This window comes from Heptranchias perlo, chromosome 25, assembly GCF_035084215.1.
Source record: "Heptranchias perlo isolate sHepPer1 chromosome 25, sHepPer1.hap1, whole genome shotgun sequence".
Taxonomy (NCBI): Eukaryota; Metazoa; Chordata; class Chondrichthyes; order Hexanchiformes; family Hexanchidae; genus Heptranchias; species Heptranchias perlo.
In genome coordinates this window covers 12,803,604-12,823,541 of record NC_090349.1, presented here as the reverse complement: position 1 = coordinate 12,823,541, position 19,938 = coordinate 12,803,604, and the positions used below count along the sequence as shown (strand labels likewise).

Here is a 19,938-nt window from a genome sequence, read left to right as displayed (position 1 = left end):
ATCTCCCCCCTCACTGTCCCCTCCCCTCCATCTCCCCCCTCACTGTCCCCTCCCCTCCATCTCCCCCCTCACTGTCCCCTCCCCTCCATCTCCCCCCTCACTGTCCCCTCCCCTCCATCTCCCCCCTCACTGTCCCCTCCCCTCCCACTCCCCCCTCACTGTCCCCTCCCCTCCCACTCCCCCCTTCCCTCCCTCTCATCCCCCCTCTCATCCCCCTCCCCTCCCTCTCCCCGTCCGCTCCCTCTCCCCGTCCGCTCCCTCTCTTTCCTCCCTTCCTCTCATCCCCTCCCTTCCCTCTCCATCTCGTTCTCTCCCCCTCTCCTCCCTCTCCCTCTCTCCCTCTCCCTCTCTCCCTCTCTCCCCCTCTCCCCCTCTCCCTCTCTCCCCCTCTCCCTTTCTCCCCTCCTTCCTCTCTCCCCCTCTCCTTTCTCTCCCCACCCTCCCTCATCCCCTTCCCCTCCTTCTCTCCTCACCCTCCCTCATCCCCTTCCCCTCCTTCTCTCCTTCCCCTCTTTCTCTCCTTCCCCTCCTTCTCTCCTTCCCCTCCTTCTCTCCTTCCCCTCCTTCTCTCCTTCCCTCTCTTCTGCTCCCCTCCCCCCTCCCCCTCACTCCCTCCCTCCCTCAACATGTGGAGATGCCGGTGATGGACTGGGGTTGACAATTGTAAACAATTTTACAACACCAAGTTATAGTCCAGCAATTTTATTTTAAATTCACAAGCTTTCGGAGGCTTCCTCCTTCGTCAGGTGAACGATGTGAAAATGAAATCCTCGAAATGAAATCGCATTTATAATTCACAGAACAATGCTTGGTGAGTACAGACAGTTTTTTCAACTGCCCGTTGCCAAGGCAATCAGTGTGCAGACAGACAGGTGTTACCTGCCAGGTCTCACAGAATATACAAATCACCAAAAAAAAACAACAAACAAAAAAAAACAGAGATAGAGAGGTAGAAACATAGAAAAGACAGCAACTGACCCGTTATATTAAAAACAGATAACATTTGTTCGCTGGTGGGGTAACGTGTAGTGTGACATGAACCCAAGATCCCGGTTGAGGCCGTCCTCATGGGTGCGGAACTTGGCTATCAATTTCTGCTTGACGATTTTGCGTTGTCGTGTGTCTCGAAGGCCGCCTTGGAGTACGCTTACCCGAAGGTCGGTGGCTGAATGTCCTTGACTGCTGAAGTGTTCCCCGACTGGGAGGGAACCCTCCTGTTTGGCGATTGTTGCGCGGTGTCCGTTCATCCGTTGTCGCAGCGTCTGCATGGTCTCACCAATGTACCATGCTCTGGGGCATCCTTTCCTCCCTCAACAGGCAGTGACTCTTCCATGGCCATTGCCGATCCTCGGCTGCTTCCTGTCCCTGCTCCTTATGCGACGAGCCCTGCCGGAAAGTGATGTACGTGTGAGGATTGGCCGAGATCGGAATGTCACTTGCCCACCATCGCCCCTCCCTCCGCGGTCCAGTCATGATCACAGCCTGACCGCGCAGTTATCTGTGGCCAGGCTGTCTGGCGAATTCTGCAGCTCGTGTAGAAATTGCTGTCCTGGTCGGGTTCTGAATTCTCTCTCTCTCTCTCTCTCTCTCTCTCTCTCGCAGGGTACCCAGGCTTCCAGGCAGCCTCGTACGCAAGTCGCGGTTACACAGGACTCGCTCCCGGTTACACCTACCAGTTTCCCGGTATGTTGGACTCCCTCTTGTCTGTTTGCCCCCTGGTTTAACATTGTTAACCTCTCCCCCCACACTTCATCATCTAATTACAGAAAACTCCCCCCATTTTCGAGGCTTCGTTCTAACTTCTGTCTTATTTTGTTCCCCTCACCCCCCTCCTTTTTATTCCCCCTTCTAGGTCCCTTACTGCTGCCTCCAGCCACCACACTTCCCTCTTCCGCTGGGAGGGCCGGTCAGTCTGGGGTGCAGACGTCACAGTGGCCGCCATCGATGCTGCTCCAGGATTGGCCGACAGGAGGTGTGTTTCTGTAGGGTGGGGCTGGTCCTGCCACATTTCTCTTTTATCCTTCTCCACCCCCCCCATTACAAACCCCCCCCCCCATTACAAACCCCCCCCCATTACAAACCCCCCCCCATTACAAACCCCCCCCATTACAAACCCCCCATTACAAACCCCCCATTACAAACCCCCCCCATTACAAACACCCCCATTACAAACACCCCCCCATCACAAACACCCCCCCATCACAACCCCCGCCCCCCCATCACAACCCCCCCCCATCACAACCCCCCCCCATCACAACCCCCCCCCATCACAACCCCCCCCATCACAACCCCCCCCATCACAACCCCCCCCCATCACAACCCCCCCATCACAACCCCCCCCCATCACAACCCCCCCCCATCACAAACACCCCCCCATCACAAACACCCCCCCATCACAACCCCCGCCCCCCCATCACAACCCCCCCCCATCACAAACACCCCCCCATCACAACCCCCGCCCCCCCATCACAACCCCCCCCCATCACAACCCCCCCCCCCCATCACAACCCCCCCCCCATCACAAACACCCTCCCATCACAAACACCCCCCCATCACAACCCCCGCCCCCCCATCACAACCCCCGCCCCCCCATCACAACCCCCGCCCCCCCATCACAACCCCCGCCCCCCCATCACAACCCCCGCCCCCCCATCACAACCCCCGCCCCCCCATCACAACCCCCGCCCCCCCATCACAACCCCCGCCCCCCCATCACAACCCCCGCCCCCCCATCACAACCCCCGCCCCCCCATCACAAACCCCCCCCATCACAAACCCCCCCCCATCACAAACCCCCCCCCATCACAAACCCCCCCCCCATCACAAACCCCCCCCCCCCCCACCATCGCAAACCCCCCCCACCATCGCAACCCTCCCCCCACCATCACAAACCCCCCCCCCCCCCCAACAACAAGGGAAAGGGAAATAAAATCACATGTTTAAAGGCCTGGGCGAACCTCGCCCATAAAGGGTGGGTGGGTGCCGGCTGGTGCTGACCAGGGCTTGGCCTCCCAAATTGTGCCGCCCTCTGGTTTGGAGACCAGCTCTCTGGTTGGGGGGGGGGGGCGGGGGGGGGGGCTTGAGAACAGATCCCATTGAAAGTCAGTGGGAGACCAGATCCTGTGAGGTGCCATGTGCTGGGGGAATGTTTGGTGCTCGAGGCTCATGTTAAAGCTGTTTGTCCAAAGTATTCCAAGGCCCTCGTCATTATCCTGACCTCACCCCACCCCAGCCTGGTTTTTTTTATATATATAAATATTCAAAATATTTCCCCTCACTCTTAATTGGCTGCCTGCTTCTGTTGTCTATCGGGACAAATTTAATGAAGAGATTTCTTTTTGTTTTTCACCCACCTCCCCGTATCATCGCACCAGTTTGTAATTGAAGCTTTGCCTATTGACCAAAGAGGGTTTGGGGTGGGTGATGGGGAGAATCACTGGCGAGACGGTCTGAAGCTCAGATTGTTTTCCTGCTTTTCTAAAATCGCTGAGTATTGTGTATTGAAAACTTGAGTATCTTTGGTCAGGTGGCAGTAATGTGAATGGATGTCCATTGTGCGGCAGTGTGGGCACAGTCTGCGGAGTGACTGGCACTCTACACCACTGGGTGGCAGTGTGGGCACAGTCTGCGGAGTGACTGGCACTCTACACCACTGGGTGGCAGTATGGGCATAGTCTGGAGTGACTGGCACTCCACACCACAGGGTGGCAGTGTGGGCACAGTGAGGAGTGACTGGTACTCCACACCACTGGGTGGCAGTGTGGGCATAGTCTGGAGTGACTGGCACTCCTCACCACTGGGTGGCAGTGTGGGCATAGTCTGGAGTGACTGGCACTCCACACCACAGGGTGGCAGTGTGGGCACAGTGAGGAGTGACTGGCACTCCTCACCACTGGGTGGCAGTGTGGGCACAGTCTGCGGATTGACTGGCACTCCTCACCACTGGGTGGCAGTGTGGGCACAGTCTGCGGAGTGACTGGCACTCCACACCACTGGGTGGCAGTGTGGGCACAGTCTGCGGAGTGACTGGCACTCCACACCACTGGGTGGCAGTGTGGGCACAGTCTGGAGTGACTGGCACTCCTCACCACTGGGTGGCAGTGTGGGCACAGTCTGGAGTGACTGGCACTCCACACCACTGGGTGGCAGTGTGGGCACAGTCCGGAGTGACTGGCACTCCACACCACTGGGTGGCAGTGTGGGCACAGTCCGGAGTGACTGGCACTCCTCACCACTGGGTGGCAGTGTGGGCACAGTCCGGAGTGACTGGCACTCCTCGCCACTGGGTGGCAGTGTGGGCACAGTCTGGAGTGACTGGCACTCCTCACCACTGGGTGGCAGTGTGGGCACAGTCTGGAGTGACTGGCACTCCACACCACTGGGTGGCAGTGTGGGCACAGTCTGGAGTGACTGGCACTCCTCACCACTGGGTGGCAGTGTGGGCACAGTCTGGAGTGACTGGCACTCCTCACCACTGGGTGGCAGTGTGGGCACAGTCTGGAGTGACTGGCACTCCTCACCACTGGGTGGCAGTGTGGGCACAGTCTGGAGTGACTGGCACTCCACACCACTGGGTGGCAGTGTGGGCACAGTCTGGAGTGACTGGCACTCCTCACCACTGGGTGGCAGTGTGGGCACAGTCTGGAGTGACTGGCACTCCACACCACTGGGTGGCAGTGTGGGCACAGTCTGGAGTGACTGGCACTCCTCACCACTGGGTGGCAGTGTGGGCACAGTCCGGAGTGACTGGCACTCCACACCACTGGGTGGCAGTGTGGGCACAGTCCGGAGTGACTGGCACTCCTCACCACTGGGTGGCAGTGTGGGCACAGTCTGGAGTGACTGGCACTCCTCACCACTGGGTGGCAGTGTGGGCACAGTCCGGAGTGACTGGCACTCCTCACCACTGGGTGGCAGTGTGGGCACAGTCTGGAGTGACTGGCACTCCTCACCACTGGGTGGCAGTGTGGGCACAGTCCGGAGTGACTGGCACTCCACACCACTGGGTGGCAGTGTGGGCACAGTCTGGAGTGACTGGCACTCCACACCACTGGGTGGCAGTGTTGTACACAAACCGGTGCTGGTCCAATTTAAAAGGTTCAAAACACTTTGTTTTTAAATGAAATTTTTGTTTTAAAGTCCCGAGGACTGTGCTGCAGACCCACTCGGTGATGGCCTGTGTGTATCCGGGCAGGTCTCCATAGATCTGAGACCTCCAATAGTGCCACTCCGTATAAGAGCTACGTAGGGAATGACTCGCCCTCAGACTGGCCACTCGCTGCATAAGAACTTGCAAGTGGGGAATGGCTGCAGAGATGCCCGCCAGCATGTTGCAGACGACACACAGGGTCCCTGGGCGACAGTCTAGTTGACTGTAGGATTTTATATTCGCCGTTTGTCCCCCTCCTCTAAAGATGCCGATTTATATTGGGGTTCAGTTCCACAATGGCTCAACACCTCTCTCCAAGTAGGCACTCTACAATGGTGAGCTGGGCAGGGAGTGTCCACGGGTCATTCCACCATGTGGGTCTCACAGCTGAGCCTGGTCCTGGACGCAGCCGTGTCTGCACAGCTGGGATCACTGGGAAGCAGGAATTCTGACCCATTTTTCTCTTCTCCCAAACTCCGGCACGTCGGAGCCATTGTATTGAACTTAATCTTCTGTTCCCCCCTCCAAGTTAAAGTCAGCTAACCTGGCACAGACTGGGGAACGACCTGTGATGTCTGGGTCAGTATGGCTCCGTCCCACACCACATGTTACTTTTACCCGAGTGAGTCACCAGTTAGCAACGGTCAACTGTCGACCTGTAAAAGTTACTGTCGTTTCAGACAAATGTCTCAGTGGAGACAGATCGAGGTATCCAGGCACCTTTTGTAAGCTGTGTTCACAATATAACTCACAGTGTAACCGGACCAGGCAGGTGATGAGCAAAGAGTCACATGCCTGATAAATGCTCCGGATTCATGGACCTCCTTGGTACTTGGGCCTTGTTTTGCTGCCTCACCTGCTGTCAGTGCAGGAACGACTGGATAAAGGCAGCTCTTTGCTGACCGAAGGGTGGGGAGAGGGAGGAGGTCCCAGTACGAGGCTCCAGGTCCCTGTGGGGAGGGGGAGAGGTTCCAGTATGGATCCCTGGCAGTGCTCAGTGTGCTGGACGGACGTGGTTTATTGACGATGTATCTCGGGGGTTGTGCTGATCTCACTCTTTCCCCTGTTTCTCTCAGCCATTCCCCTCACCGCGTACGGACCAATGGCGGCGGCTGCAGCAGCGGCGGTGGTGCGCGGGACAGGTAAGGAAACACGATGGAGCCTCCCTCACTCCGGAATCTCCCTCACTCCGGAATCTCCTCACTCTGGAATCTCCCTCACTCCGGAATCTCCCTCACTCCAGAATCACTCCGGAATCTCCCTCGCTCCGGAATCGCTCCGGAATCTCCCTCACTCCGGAATCTCCTTCACTCCAGAATCTCCTTCACTCCGGAAACTCCCTCACTCCAGAATCACTCCAGAATCTCCCTCACTCCGGAATCTACCTCACTCTGGAATCACTCCGGAATCTCCCTCACTCTGTAATCACCCTCTCCCCAAACTCACTCTGGAATCACCCTCTCCCCAAACTCACTCTGGAATCACCCTCACTCCAGAATCACCCTCTCCCCACACTCAGTACGGAATGACCCTCATTCCCGAATCAGCCTCACTCCACACTCACTCCAGAATCTCCCTGGCCCCACAATCACTCCGGAATTTCCTTGGTCCCACCCTCCCTCCGGAATCACCCTCATCCCATGGTCACTCCGGAATCACCCTCATCCCACACTCACTACGGAATCACCCTCGCCGCGTTCCCGATGGATTGTCTTCCCCTGTCACATTCCAGCAGTGAGTGAATTGTGGGGCTCGGTGAGGGAGGAAATCTGAATGCAGCTCCTCCCTCCCTGTTACCAGGACTGGGGCTACTGCCGGCTCGTGATTGGGGTGGGGGAACAGGATCCAAAATAATGATGGTAAGTAAATGATGGTCAGTGTACACGGTCAGTCAGTAAATGATGGTCAGTGTACAGGGTCAGTCAGTAAATGATGGTCAGTGTACAGGGTCAGTCAGTAAATGATGGTCAGTGTACACGGTCAGTCAGTAAATGATGGTCAGTGTACACGGTCAGTCAGTAAATGATGGTCAGTGTACAGGGTCAGTCAGTAAATGATGGTCAGTGTACACGGTCAGTAAATGATGGTCAGTGTACAGGGTCAGCCAGTAAAATGATGGTCAGGGTCAGCCAGTAAAATGATGGTCAGTGTACAGGGTCAGTCAGTAAATGATGGTCAGTGCACAGGGTCAGTCAGTAAATGATGGTCAGTGTACACGGTCAGTAAATGATGGTCAGTGCACAGGGTCAGTCAGTAAATGATGGTCAGTGTACAGGGTCAGTCAGTAAATGATGGTCAGTGTACACGGTCAGTAAATGATGGTCAGTGTACAGGGTCAGCCAGTAAAATGATGGTCAGGGTCAGCCAGTAAAATGATGGTCAGTGCACAGGGTCAGTCAGTAAATTATGGTCAGTGCACAGGGTCAGTCAGTAAATGATGGTCAGTGTACAGGGTCAGTCAGTAAATGATGGTCAGTGTACACGGTCAGTAAATGATGGTCAGTGCACAGGGTCAGTCAGTAAATGATGGTCAGTGTACAGGGTCAGTCAGTAAATGATGGTCAGTGTACACGGTCAGTCAGTAAATGATGGTCAGTACAGGGTCAGTAAATGATTGTCAGTACAGGGTCAGTAAATGATGGTCAGTGTACAGGGTCAGTAAATGATGGTCAGTGTACAGGGTCAGTCAGTAAATGACGTTCAGTGTACATGGTCAGTCAGTAAATGATGGTCAGTGTACAGGGTCAGTAAATGATGGTCAGTGTACAGGGTCAGTCAGTAAATGATGGTCAGTGTACAGGGTCAGTAAATGATGGTCAGTGTACAGGGTCAGTCAGGAAATGATGGTCAGTGTACATGGTCAGTCAGTAAATGATGGTCAGTGTACAGGATCAGTAAATGATGGTCAGTGTACAGGGTCAGTAAATGATGGTCAGTGTACAGGATCAGTCAGTAAATGATGGTCAGTGTACAGGATCAGTCAGTAAATGATGGTCAGTGTACACGGTCAGTAAAGGATGGTCAGTGTACAGGGTCAGTAAAGGATGGTCAGTGTACACGGTCAGTAAAGGATGGTCAGTGTACAGGGTCAGTAAATGATGGTCAGTGTACAGGGTCAGTAAATGATGGTCAGTGTACACGGTCAGTCAGTAAATGATGGTCAGTGTACAGGATCAGTAAATGATGGTCAGTGTACACAGTCAGTCAGTAAATGATGGTCAGTGTACAGGGTCAGTAAATGATGGTCAGTGTACAGGATCAGTCAGTAAATGATGGTCAGTGTACAGGGTCAGTAAATGATGGTCAGTGTACACGGTCAGTAAAGGATGGTCAGTGTACAGGGTCAGTAAAGGATGGTCAGTGTACAGGGTCAGTAAAGGATGGTCAGTGTACACGGTCAGTAAAGGATGGTCAGTGTACAGGGTCAGTAAATGATGGTCAGTGTACAGGGTCAGTAAATGATGGTCAGTGTACACGGTCAGTCAGTAAATGATGGTCAGTGTACACAGTCAGTCAGTAAATGATGGTCAGTGTACTGGATCAGTAAATGATGGTCAGTGTACACGGTCAGTCAGTTAATGATGGTCAGTGTACAGGGTCAGTCAGTAAATGATGTTCAGTGTACACGGTCAGTCAGTAAATGATGGTCAGTGTACAGGGTCAGTAAATGATGGTCAGTGTACAGGATCAGTCAGTAAATGATGGTCAGTGTACAGGGTCAGTAAATGATGGTCAGTAAAGGATGGTCAGTGTACAGGGTCAGTAAAGGATGGTCAGTGTACAGGGTCAGTAAAGGATGGTCAGTGTACAGGGTCAGTAAATGATGGTCAGTGTACAGGGTCAGTAAATGATGGTCAGTGTACACAGTCAGTCAGTAAATGATGGTCAGTGTACAGGATCAGTAAATGATGGTCAGTGTACACGGTCAGTCAGTAAATGATGGTCAGTGCACAGGATCAGTAAATGATGGTCAGTGTACACGGTCAGTAAGTAAATGATGGTCAATGCACAGGGTCAGTCAGTAAATGATGGTCAGTGTACAGGGTCAGTCAGTAAATGATGGTCAGTGTACAGGGTCAGTCAGTAAATGATGGTCAGTGTACAGGGTCAGTAAATGATGGTCAGTGTACAGGATCAGTCAGTAAATGATGGTCAGTGTACAGGGTCAGTAAATGATGGTCAGTAAAGGATGGTCAGTGTACAGGGTCAGTAAAGGATGGTCAGTGTACAGGGTCAGTAAAGGATGGTCAGTGTACAGGGTCAGTAAATGATGGTCAGTGTACAGGGTCAGTAAATGATGGTCAGTGTACACAGTCAGTCAGTAAATGATGGTCAGTGTACAGGATCAGTAAATGATGGTCAGTGTACACGGTCAGTCAGTAAATGATGGTCAGTGCACAGGATCAGTAAATGATGGTCAGTGTACACGGTCAGTCAGTAAATGATGGTCAATGCACAGGGTCAGTCAGTAAATGATGGTCAGTGTACACGGTCAGTCAGTAAATGATGGTCAGTACAGGGTCAGTAAATGATGGTCAGTGCACACGGTCAGTCAGTAAATGATGGTCAGTGTACAGGGTCAGTCAGGAAATGATGGTCAGTGTACAGGGTCAGTAAATGATGGTCAGTGTACAGGGTCAGTCAGTAAATGATGGTCAGTGTACACGGTCAGTCAGTAAATGATGGTCAGTCTACAGGGTCAGTAAATGATGGTCAGTGTACACGGTCAGTCAGTAAATGATGGTCAGTGTACAGGGTCAGTAAATGATGGTCAGTGTACAGGGTCAGTCAGTAAATGATGGTCAGTGTACACGGTCAGTCAGTAAATGATGGTCAGTCTACAGGGTCAGTAAATGATGGTCAGTGCACACGGTCAGTCAGTAAATGATGGTCAGTGTACAGGGTCAGTAAATGATGGTCAGTGTACAGGGTCAGTAAATGATGGTCAGTGTACACGGTCAGTAAAGGATGGTCAGTGTACAGGGTCAGTCAGTAAATGATGGTCAGTGTACAGGGTCAGTAAATGATGGTCAGTGTACAGGATCAGTCAGTAAATGATGGTCAGTGTACAGGGTCAGTAAATGATGGTCAGTGTACACGGTCAGTAAAGGATGGTCAGTGTACAGGGTCAGTAAAGGATGGTCAGTGTACAGGGTCAGTAAAGGATGGTCAGTGTGCAGGGTCAGTAAATGATGGTCAGTGTACACAGTCAGTCAGTAAATGATGGTCAGTGTACAGGGTCAGTAAATGATGGTCAGTCAGTATATGATGGTCAGTGTACAGGGTCAGTAAATGATCGTCAGTGTACAGGGTCAGTCAGGAAATGATGGTCAGTGTACAGGGTCAGTAAATGATGGTCAGTGTACAGGGTCAGTCAGTAAATGATGGTCAGTGTACAGGGTCAGTAAATGATGGTCAGTGTACACGGTCAGTCAGTAAATGATGGTCAGTGTACACAGTCAGTCAGTAAATGATGGTCACTGTACAGGATCAGTAAATGATGGTCAGTGTACAGGATCAGTCAGTAAATGATGGTCAGTGTACAGGGTCAGTCAATAAATGATGTTCAGTGTACACGGTCAGTCAGTAAATGATGGTCAGTGTACAGGGTCAGTAAATGATGGTCAGTGTACAGGGTCAGTAAATGATGGTCAGTGTACAGGATCAGTCAGTAAATGATGGTCAGTGTACAGGGTCAGTCAAGGATGGTCAGTGTGCAGGGTCAGTAAATGATGGTCAGTGTACAGGGTCAGTAAATGATGGTCAGTGCACAGGGTCAGTAAATGATGGTCAGTGTACAGGGTCAGTAAATGATGATCAGTGTACAGGGTCAGTAAATGATGGTCAGTGTCCACAGTCAGTCAGTAAATGAACATCAGTGTACAGGATCAGTAAATGATGGTCAGTGTACACGGTCAGTCAGTAAATGATGGTCAGTGTACAGGATCAGTAAATGATGGTCAGTGTACACGGTCAGTCAGTAAATGATGGTCAGTGTACAGGGTCAGTCAATAAATGATGTTCAGTGTACACAGTCAGTCAGTAAATGATGGTCAGTGTACAGGATCAGTAAATGATGGTCAATGTACACGGTCAGTCAGTAAATGATGGTCAGTGTACAGGGTCAGTAAATGATGGTCAGTGTACAGGATCAGTCAGTAAATGATGGTCAGTGTACAGGATCAGTCAGTAAATGATGGTCAGTGTACACGGTCAGTAAAGGATGGTCAGTGTACAGGGTCAGTAAAGGATGGTCAGTGTACAGGGTCAGTAAAGGATGGTCAGTGTACAGGGTCAGTAAATGATGGTCAGTGTACAGGGTCAGTAAATGATGGTCAGTACAGGGTCAGTAAATGATGGTCAGTGTACAGGGTCAGTCAGTAAATGATGGTCAGTGTACACGGTCAGTAAATGATGGTCAGTGTACAGGGTCAGTCAGTAAATGATGGTTAGTGTACACGGTCAGTAAATGATGGTCAGTGTACACGGTCAGTAAATGATGGTCAGTGTACAGGGTCAGTCAGTAAATGATGGTCAGTGTACACGGTCAGTAAATGATGGTCAGTGTACAGGGTCAGTCAGTAAATGATGGTCAGTGTACAGGGTCAGTCAGTAAATGATGGTCAGTGTACAGGGTCAGTCAGTAAATGATGGTCAGTGTACACGGTCAGTCAGTAAATGATGGTCAGTGTACACGGTCAGTCAGTAAATGATGGTCAGTGTACAGGGTCAGTCAGTAAATGATGGTCAGTGTACACGGTCAGTAAATGATGGTCAGTGTACAGGGTCAGCCAGTAAAATGATGGTCAGGGTCAGCCAGTAAAATGATGGTCAGTGTACAGGGTCAGTCAGTAAATGATGGTCAGTGCACAGGGTCAGTCAGTAAATGATGGTCAGTGTACACGTCCAGTAAATGATGGTCAGTGCACAGGGTCAGTCAGTAAATGATGGTCAGTGTACAGGGTCAGTCAGTAAATGATGGTCAGTGTACACGGTCAGTAAATGATGGTCAGTGTACAGGGTCAGCCAGTAAAATGATGGTCAGGGTCAGCCAGTAAAATGATGGTCAGTGTACAGGGTCAGTCAGTAAATTATGGTCAGTGCACAGGGTCAGTCAGTAAATGATGGTCAGTGTACAGGGTCAGTCAGTAAATGATGGTCAGTGTACACGGTCAGTAAATGATGGTCAGTGCACAGGGTCAGTCAGTAAATGATGGTCAGTGTACAGGGTCAGTCAGTAAATGATGGTCAGTGTACACGGTCAGTCAGTAAATGATGGTCAGTACAGGGTCAGTAAATGATGGTCAGTGTACAGGGTCAGTAAATGATGGTCAGTGTACAGGGTCAGTCAGTAAATGACGTTCAGTGTACATGGTCAGTCAGTAAATGATGGTCAGTGTACAGGGTCAGTAAATGATGGTCAGTGTACAGGGTCAGTCAGTAAATGATGGTCAGTGTACAGGGTCAGTAAATGATGGTCAGTGTACAGGGTCAGTCAGGAAATGATGGTCAGTGTACAGGGTCAGTCAGTAAATGATGGTCAGTGTACATGGTCAGTCAGTAAATGATGGTCAGTGTACAGGATCAGTAAATGATGGTCAGTGTACAGGGTCAGTAAATGATGGTCAGTGTACAGGATCAGTCAGTAAATGATGGTCAGTGTACAGGGTCAGTAAATGATGGTCAGTGTACACGGTCAGTAAAGGATGGTCAGTGTACAGGGTCAGTAAAGGATGGTCAGTGTACACGGTCAGTAAAGGATGGTCAGTGTACAGGGTCAGTAAATGATGGTCAGTGTACAGGGTCAGTAAATGATGGTCAGTGTACACGGTCAGTCAGTAAATGATGGTCAGTGTACAGGATCAGTAAATGATGGTCAGTGTACACAGTCAGTCAGTAAATGATGGTCAGTGTACAGGGTCAGTAAATGATGGTCAGTGTACAGGATCAGTCAGTAAATGATGGTCAGTGTACAGGGTCAGTAAATGATGGTCAGTGTACACGGTCAGTAAAGGATGGTCAGTGTACAGGGTCAGTAAAGGATGGTCAGTGTACAGGGTCAGTAAAGGATGGTCAGTGTGGATGGTCAGTGTACAGGGTCAGTAAATGATGGTCAGTGTACAGGGTCAGTAAATGATGGTCAGTGTACACGGTCAGTCAGTAAATGATGGTCAGTGTACACAGTCAGTCAGTAAATGATGGTCAGTGTACTGGATCAGTAAATGATGGTCAGTGTACACGGTCAGTCAGTTAATGATGGTCAGTGTACAGGGTCAGTCAGTAAATGATGTTCAGTGTACACGGTCAGTCAGTAAATGATGGTCAGTGTACAGGGTCAGTAAATGATGGTCAGTGTACAGGATCAGTCAGTAAATGATGGTCAGTGTACAGGGTCAGTAAATGATGGTCAGTAAAGGATGGTCAGTGTACAGGGTCAGTAAAGGATGGTCAGTGTACAGGGTCAGTAAAGGATGGTCAGTGTACAGGGTCAGTAAATGATGGTCAGTGTACAGGGTCAGTAAATGATGGTCAGTGTACACAGTCAGTCAGTAAATGATGGTCAGTGTACAGGATCAGTAAATGATGGTCAGTGTACACGGTCAGTCAGTAAATGATGGTCAGTGCACAGGATCAGTAAATGATGGTCAGTGTACACGGTCAGTAAGTAAATGATGGTCAATGCACAGGGTCAGTCAGTAAATGATGGTCAGTGTACAGGGTCAGTCAGTAAATGATGGTCAGTGTACAGGGTCAGTCAGTAAATGATGGTCAGTGTACAGGGTCAGTAAATGATGGTCAGTGTACAGGATCAGTCAGTAAATGATGGTCAGTGTACAGGGTCAGTAAATGATGGTCAGTAAAGGATGGTCAGTGTCCAGGGTCAGTAAAGGATGGTCAGTGTACAGGGTCAGTAAAGGATGGTCAGTGTACAGGGTCAGTAAATGATGGTCAGTGTACAGGGTCAGTAAATGATGGTCAGTGTACACAGTCAGTCAGTAAATGATGGTCAGTGTAGAGGATCAGTAAATGATGGTCAGTGTACACGGTCAGTCAGTAAATGATGGTCAGTGCACAGGATCAGTAAATGATGGTCAGTGTACACGGTCAGTCAGTAAATGATGGTCAATGCACAGGGTCAGTCAGTAAATGATGGTCAGAGTACACGGTCAGTCAGTAAATGATGGTCATTACAGGGTCAGTAAATGATGGTCAGTGCACACGGTCAGTCAGTAAATGATGGTCAGTGTACACGGTCAGTCAGTAAATGATGGTCAGTCTACAGGGTCAGTAAATGATGGTCAGTGTACACGGTCAGTCAGTAAATGATGGTCAGTGTACAGGGTCAGTAAATGATGGTCAGTGTACAGGGTCAGTCAGTAAATGATGGTCAGTGTACACGGTCAGTCAGTAAATGATGGTCAGTCTACAGGGTCAGTAAATGATGGTCAGTGCACACGGTCAGTCAGTAAATGATGGTCAGTGTACAGGGTCAGTAAATGATGGTCAGTGTACAGGGTCAGTAAATGATGTTCAGTGTACACGGTCAGTAAAGGATGGTCAGTGTACAGGGTCAGTCAGTAAATGATGGTCAGTGTACAGGGTCAGTAAATGATGGTCAGTGTACAGGATCAGTCAGTAAATGATGGTCAGTGTACAGGGTCAGTAAATGATGGTCAGTGTACACGGTCAGTAAAGGATGGTCAGTGTACAGGGTCAGTAAAGGATGGTCAGTGTACAGGGTCAGTAAAGGATGGTCAGTGTGCAGGGTCAGTAAATGATGGTCAGTGTACACAGTCAGTCAGTAAATGATGGTCAGTGTACAGGGTCAGTAAATGATGGTCAGTCAGTAAATGATGGTCAGTGTACAGGGTCAGTAAATGATCGTCAGTGTACAGGGTCAGTCAGGAAATGATGGTCAGTGTACAGGGTCAGTAAATGATGGTCAGTGTACAGGGTCAGTCAGTAAATGATGGTCAGTGTACAGGGTCAGTAAATGATGGTCAGTGTACACGGTCAGTCAGTAAATGATGGTCAGTGTACACAGTCAGTCAGTAAATGATGGTCACTGTACAGGATCAGTAAATGATGGTCAGTGTACAGGATCAGTCAGTAAATGATGGTCAGTGTACAGGGTCAGTCAATAAATGATGTTCAGTGTACACGGTCAGTCAGTAAATGATGGTCAGTGTACAGGGTCAGTAAATGATGGTCAGTGTACAGGGTCAGTAAATGATGGTCAGTGTACAGGATCAGTCAGTAAATGATGGTCAGTGTACAGGGTCAGTCAAGGATGGTCAGTGTGCAGGGTCAGTAAATGATGGTCAGTGTACAGGGTCAGTAAATGATGGTCAGTGCACAGGGTCAGTAAATGATGGTCAGTGTACAGGGTCAGTAAATGATGATCAGTGTACAGGGTCAGTAAATGATGGTCAGTGTCCACAGTCAGTCAGTAAATGAACATCAGTGTACAGGATCAGTAAATGATGGTCAGTGTACACGGTCAGTCAGTAAATGATGGTCAGTGTACAGGATCAGTAAATGATGGTCAGTGTACACGGTCAGTCAGTAAATGATGGTCAGTGTACAGGGTCAGTCAATAAATGATGTTCAGTGTACACAGTCAGTCAGTAAATGATGGTCAGTGTACAGGATCAGTAAATGATGGTCAATGTACACGGTCAGTCAGTAAATGATGGTCAGTGTACAGGGTCAGTAAATGATGGTCAGTGTACAGGATCAGTCAGTAAATGATGGTCAGTGTACAGGATCAGTCAGTAAATGATGGTCAGTGTACACGGTCAGTAAAGGATGGTCAGTGTACAGGGTCAGTAAAGGATGGTCAGTGTACAGGGTCAGTAAAGGATGGTCAGTGTACAGGGTCAGTAAATGATGGTCAGTGTACAGGGTCAGTAAATGATGGTCAGTACAGGGTCAGTAAATGATGGTCAGTGTACAGGGTCAGTCAGTAAATGATGGTCAGTGTACACGGTCAGTAAATGATGGTCAGTGTACAGGGTCAGTCAGTAAATGATGGTTAGTGTACACGGTCAGTAAATGATGGTCAGTGTACACGGTCAGTAAATGATGGTCAGTGTACAGGGTCAGTCAGTAAATGATGGTCAGTGTACACGGTCAGTAAATGATGGTCAGTGTACAGGGTCAGTCAGTAAATGATGGTCAGTGTACAGGGTCAGTCAGTAAATGATGGTCAGTGTACAGGGTCAGTCAGTAAATGATGGTCAGTGTACAGGGTCAGTCAGTAAATGATGGTCAGTGTACAGGGTCAGTAAATGATGGTCAGTGTACAGGGTCAGTAAATGATGGTCAGTGTACAGGGTCAGTAAATGATGGTCAGTGTACAGGATCAGTCAGTAAATGATGGTCAGTGTACAGGGTCAGTAAAGGATGGTCAGTGTGCAGGGTCAGTAAATGATGGTCAGTGTACAGGGTCAGTAAATGATGGTCAGTGTACAGGGTCAGTAAATGATGGTCAGTGTACAGGGTCAGTAAATGATGGTCAGTGCACACAGTCAGTCAGTAAATGATGGTCAGTGTACAGGGTCAGTAAATGATGGTCAGTGTACAGGATCAGTCAGTAAATGATGGTCAGTCTACAGGGTCAGTAAATGATGGTCAGTGTACACGGTCAGTCAGTAAATGATGGTCAGTGTACAGGGTCAGTAAATGATGGTCAGTGTACAGGGTCAGTAAATGATGGTCAGTGTACAGGGTCAGTCAGTCAATGATGGTCAGTGTACACGGTCAGTCAGTAAATGATGGTCAGTCTACAGGGTCAGTAAATGATGGTCAGTGCACACGGTCAGTCAGTAAATGATGGTCAGTGTACAGGGTCAGTAAATGATGGTCAGTGTACAGGGTCAGTAAATGATGGTCAGTGTACACGGTCAGTAAAGGATGGTCAGTGTCCAGGGTCAGTCAGTAAATGATGGTCAGTGTACAGGGTCAGTCAGTAAATGATGGTCAGTGTACAGGGTCAGTAAATGATGGTCAGTGTACAGGATCAGTCAGTAAATGATGGTCAGTGTACAGGGTCAGTAAATGATGGTCAGTGTACACGGTCAGTAAAGCATGGTCAGTGTACAGGGTCAGTAAAGGATGGTCAGTGTACAGGGTCAGTAAAGGATGGTCAGTGTGCAGGGTCAGTAAATGATGGTCAGTGTACAGGGTCAGTAAATGATGGTCAGTGTACACAGTCAGTGAGTAAATGATGGTCAGTGTACAGGGTCAGTAAATGATGGTCAGTGTACACGGTCAGTCAGTAAATGATGGTCAGTGTACAGGGTCAGTAAATGATCGTCAGTGTGCAGGGTCAGTCAGGAAATGATGGTCAGTGTACAGGGTCAGTAAATGATGGTCAGTGTACAGGGTCAGTCAGTAAATGATGGTCAGTGTACACGGTCAGTCAGTAAATGATGGTCAGTGTACAGGGTCAGTAAATGATGGTCAGTGTACACAGTCAGTCAGTAAATGATGGTCAGTGTACAGGATCAGTAAATGATGGTCAGTGTACACGGTCAGTCAGTAAATGATGGTCAGTGTACACAGTCAGTCAGTAAATGATGGTCACTGTACAGGATCAGTAAATGATGGTCAGTGTACAGGATCAGTCAGTAAATGATGGTCAGTGTACAGGGTCAGTCAATAAATGATGTTCAGTGTACACGGTCAGTCAGTAAATGATGGTCAGTGTACAGGGTCAGTAAATGATGGTCAGTGTACAGGATCAGTCAGTAAATGATGGTCAGTGTACACGGTCAGTAAAGGATGGTCAGTGTACAGGGTCAGTCAGTAAATGATGGTCAGTGTACAGGGTCAGTAAATGATGGTCAGTGTACAGGGTCAGTAAATGATGGTCAGTGTACACGGTCAGTCAGTAAATGAACATCAGTGTACAGGATCAGTAAATGATGGTCAGTGTACACGGTCAGTCAGTAAATGATGGTCAGTGTACAGGATCGGTAAATGATGGTCAGTGTACACGGTCAGTCAGTAAATGATGGTCAGTGTACAGGGTCAGTCAATAAATGATGTTCAGTGTACACAGTCAGTCAGTAAATGATGGTCAGTGTACAGGATCAGTAAATGATGGTCAATGTACACGGTCAGTCAGTAAATGATGGTCAGTGTACAGGGTCAGTAAATGATGGTCAGTGTACAGGATCAGTCAGTAAATGATGGTCAGTGTACAGGATCAGTCAGTAAATGATGGTCAGTGTACACGGTCAGTAAAGGATGGTCAGTGTACAGGGTCAGTAAAGGATGGTCAGTGTACAGGGTCAGTAAAGGATGGTCAGTACAGGGTCAGTAAATGATGGTCAGTGTACAGGGTCAGTCAGTAAATGATGGTCAGTGTACACGGTCAGTAAATGATGGTCAGTGTACAGGGTCAGTCAGTAAATGATGGTTAGTGTACACGGTCAGTAAATGATGGTCAGTGTACACGGTCAGTTACTGATGGTCAGTGTACAGGGTCAGTCAGTAAATGATGGTCAGTGTACACGGTCAGTAAATGATGGTCAGTGTACAGGGTCAGTCAGTAAATGATGGTCAGTGTACAGGGTCAGTCAGTAAATGATGGTCAGTGTACACGGTCAGTAAATGATGGTCAGTGTACAGGGTCAGTCAGTAAATGATGGTCAGTGTACACGGTCAGTAAATGATGGTCAGTGTACAGGGTCAGTCAGTAAATGATGGTCAGTGTACAGGGTCAGTCAGTAAATGATGGTCAGTGTACAGGGTCAGTCAGTAAATGATGGTCAGTGTACACGGTCAGTCAGTAAATGATGGTCAGTGTACAGGGTCAGTAAATGATGGTCAGTGTACAGGGTCAGTAAATTATGGTCAGTGTACACGGTCAGTCAGTAAATGATGGTCAGTGTACAGGGTCAGTCAGGAAATGATGGTCAGTGTACAGGGTCAGTAAATGATGGTCAGTGTACAGGGTCAGTCAATAAATGATGTTCAGTGTACACGGTCAGTCAGTAAATGATGGTCAGTGTACAGGGTCAGTAAATGATGGTCAGTGTACAGGGTCAGTAAATGATGGTCAGTGTACAGGGTCAGTCAGTCAATGATGGTCAGTGTACACGGTCAGTCAGTAAATGATGGTCAGTCTACAGGGTCAGTAAATGATGGTCAGTGCACACGGTCAGTCAGTAAATGATGGTCAGTGTACAGGGTCAGTAAATGATGGTCAGTGTACAGGGTCAGTAAATGATGGTCAGTGTACACGGTCAGTAAAGGATGGTCAGTGTACAGGGTCAGTCAGTAAATGATGGTCAGTGTACAGGGTCAGTCAGTAAATGATGGTCAGTGTACAGGGTCAGTAAATGATGGTCAGTGTACAGGATCAGTCAGTAAATGATGGTCAGTGTACAGGGTCAGTAAATGATGGTCAGTGTACACGGTCAGTAAAGCATGGTCAGTGTACAGGGTCAGTAAAGGATGGTCAGTGTACAGGGTCAGTAAAGGATGGTCAGTGTGCAGGGTCAGTAAATGATGGTCAGTGTACAGGGTCAGTAAATGATGGTCAGTGTACACAGTCAGTCAGTAAATGATGGTCAGTGTACAGGGTCAGTAAATGATGGTCAGTGTACACGGTCAGTCAGTAAATGATGGTCAGTGTACAGGGTCAGTAAATGATCGTCAGTGTACAGGGTCAGTCAGGAAATGATGGTCAGTGTACAGGGTCAGTAAATGATGGTCAGTGTACAGGGTCAGTCAGTAAATGATGGTCAGTGTACACGGTCAGTCAGTAAATGATGGTC

The 19,938-nt window shown here is 49.2% G+C and overlaps 1 protein-coding gene across 2 annotated transcripts in view; it reads left to right on the top strand.

Moving 5' to 3' along the window:
• Positions 1–19,938, top strand: part of LOC137342031 (RNA-binding protein Musashi homolog 1-like) — a 181,202-nt gene that overhangs the window by 151,595 nt on the left and 9,669 nt on the right. For both annotated transcript variants that reach the window (XM_068005639.1, XM_068005638.1), the window contains 3 exons: positions 1,603–1,683; positions 1,853–1,972; positions 6,226–6,291. In XM_068005639.1, coding sequence (XP_067861740.1) covers positions 1,603–1,683; positions 1,853–1,972; positions 6,226–6,291 — 267 coding nt within the window. The remainder of the gene's footprint in view (positions 1–1,602; positions 1,684–1,852; positions 1,973–6,225; positions 6,292–19,938) is intronic.